Below are 2,189 nucleotides of genomic sequence, written 5' to 3'. Positions count from 1 at the left end.
AATTAAAATAAGCATGTAACGACCACAAACGGAGGAAAATAGCAGAGTAAAAGTACCGATACATCACTTAAAATGTACTCAAGTAAAAGTAAAAGTACACAATTTTTAAACTACTCAAAAAAGTACAATTACTGATAAAAAACCACTTAATTACTGTAACGTGAGTATTTGTAATTCGTTACTTCACACCCCTGGTTACAGTACAATGCCAAAATGACGCCCTTTCTGCCACCAGCACACGCCAATTCTGTGATTCGCGCTGTGTGACCTGAAAACACCACAGCAAATGGAGGCTGTGATTACACCTCCTGCCTGCACCGCTTCACAGGCAGAGCTTCTGCACAAAGCACAAAAAGAAGGAATTGAATCCAAAATGAGTTTGTTCCAGAGCAGAAGCCAGAAACTTTCACCTTTCTTTCTTTAATTTCACTGACTGCACTTTGGGCTCTGGCACAAAAACACATGACCTAAGACAGACACATGGGTCACAAAAAAAAGTGCAGACAACCTCACCTGTGTCCTTTAAACACCTCATTGCCGTCGCTGTCCATCTGGAAGGTTTTATCCCGGTTTATACTCTGCCAAGCAAGAAAGAAAGAGAGAAAAAGAGCAAAGGAGAAGGAGAAACATTTATAACAATGTGGGGAAAACAATCCAAACACTAACATGGGTCAACAATAACGACAGCCTGCTGGCTTGGGGTCAGTGTGAGAGTTTGGGGTCTCGCCGCATTTTACATTCATTGATCATGTACATGTTTTTATGCCAACTACAGGACAGCTGAAAAAAATCCTTATAGTTGATCACTGGCTAGAGCAAATTAGCTTACAGTCCTGGTACACACAATCCCGCTTCGTCCTGCAGCCGGTAGCAGGGGATTTAGCTCCAGCTGTCTCCTAAACGGTCTGATCGATTGACTTAATGGCATTAATTAAGGAAGAGTCTGTAGGAGAAGTACGGTGGCCTGGACTGGACCACAGCTGACTCAAATCATTACATCACCTCTTTAAAGGCTGACAATAAGGAGCATCAATAATACATGACAGGAAGAGTTAAAGGCAGCAGGAGATCTCTGGCCATTCTGGAAAATAAATGCATGTCTTTCATATTCAGAGTTGCACATTAAATACGGACAGATATCGCACTGGTCCGGAAATAAAATCCAAAATGTGATTAGGAGGAGGAAATAGTTTTGAGAGACTTCGTTATAATTCAAATAATAGAGCTGTTCAGTTTGTAGTCGTGAAACCCGGAAGAGAATTGGCAATTTCAAGCCATGAGTTCCCTCTGGAATATCTAATGGGGTTTTAGAATAGAGGTTTTTGATTTATGATTAAAAGGAGGTCTGTGGTTAAAATTACTCCAAGAGACTGTGTTCAAAGTCAATTAAACATGGGAGATCCCAAACATTGTGCCAAAACATATCTGAAACCATTGTGTGCATTAAAACATAATAAAAAGTTGCTACAGTTACCACAAGGAATTCATGTGCATGAGAATTGTTCTCCATAAGTCTCTAATGCTCACCAAGGCTGCATTTATATAATCAAAAATACAGTAAAAACAGTAATATTGTGAAATATTACAATTAAAAAAAAAACTGTTTTCTATTTTAATACATTTAAAAATTTAATTTATTGCTGTGATGCAAAGCTGAATTTTCAGCATCATTACTCCAGCTTTCAGTGTCAAATGATCCTTCAGAAATCACTCCAATATGCTGATTTGCTGCTCTGTTATATTATTCATTATTACACGGCTATGTGGAATACTTGATTCTGATTGGTCAGTCGCGACATTCCGAGGTATGTTATCCCTCGATAACAACCGGTAATAACTAATAAAAAAGGCTCATCCAGGTAACTGAAGTTGGCGCTATACTGCCAGGAACCGTTTTTTCTTGGTGGAAGCTTTGCGTTTGTTTAGCTAATAAAATATTAAAACTCGATTCAAAATTGTTTACAATTATTTAATTATGTCATCCTGGTATCGTGGACTCGCTCTCTCGTTTCATACAGCAGCTGCTGCCATTTTGCTACGATTGTTTTGTACGCATAATTATTTATGTGGTGAAATGTTGTGTAATAAGTGGTTTGACTGCACTTTATCCCTTAAATAAAACTTCTAAATTATCTAAGCTAACAGAGTGTGTTAAAAATGTAAAAGATTGGATGACCAATAATTTTCTC

General features: G+C 38.1%; 1 protein-coding gene across 1 annotated transcript in view; it reads right to left on the bottom strand.

Annotated features, from left to right (window-relative positions):
- Positions 1-2,189, bottom strand: part of LOC107692241 (WD repeat-containing protein 18) — a 41,751-nt gene that overhangs the window by 3,183 nt on the left and 36,379 nt on the right. Inside the window, exon 6 of the mRNA XM_016491205.1 lies at positions 514-578. Within this exon, the coding sequence (XP_016346691.1) occupies positions 514-578 (65 nt within the window). The remainder of the gene's footprint in view (positions 1-513; positions 579-2,189) is intronic.

The sequence above is a fragment of the Sinocyclocheilus anshuiensis genome, unplaced genomic scaffold, assembly GCF_001515605.1.
Source record: "Sinocyclocheilus anshuiensis isolate Anshui unplaced genomic scaffold, SAMN03320099.WGS_v1.1 scaffold827, whole genome shotgun sequence".
Classification (NCBI taxonomy): Eukaryota; Metazoa; Chordata; class Actinopteri; order Cypriniformes; family Cyprinidae; genus Sinocyclocheilus; species Sinocyclocheilus anshuiensis.
The sequence above is the reverse complement of the archived record's forward strand: the minus strand, read 5'-3'. Positions and strand labels throughout refer to the sequence as shown.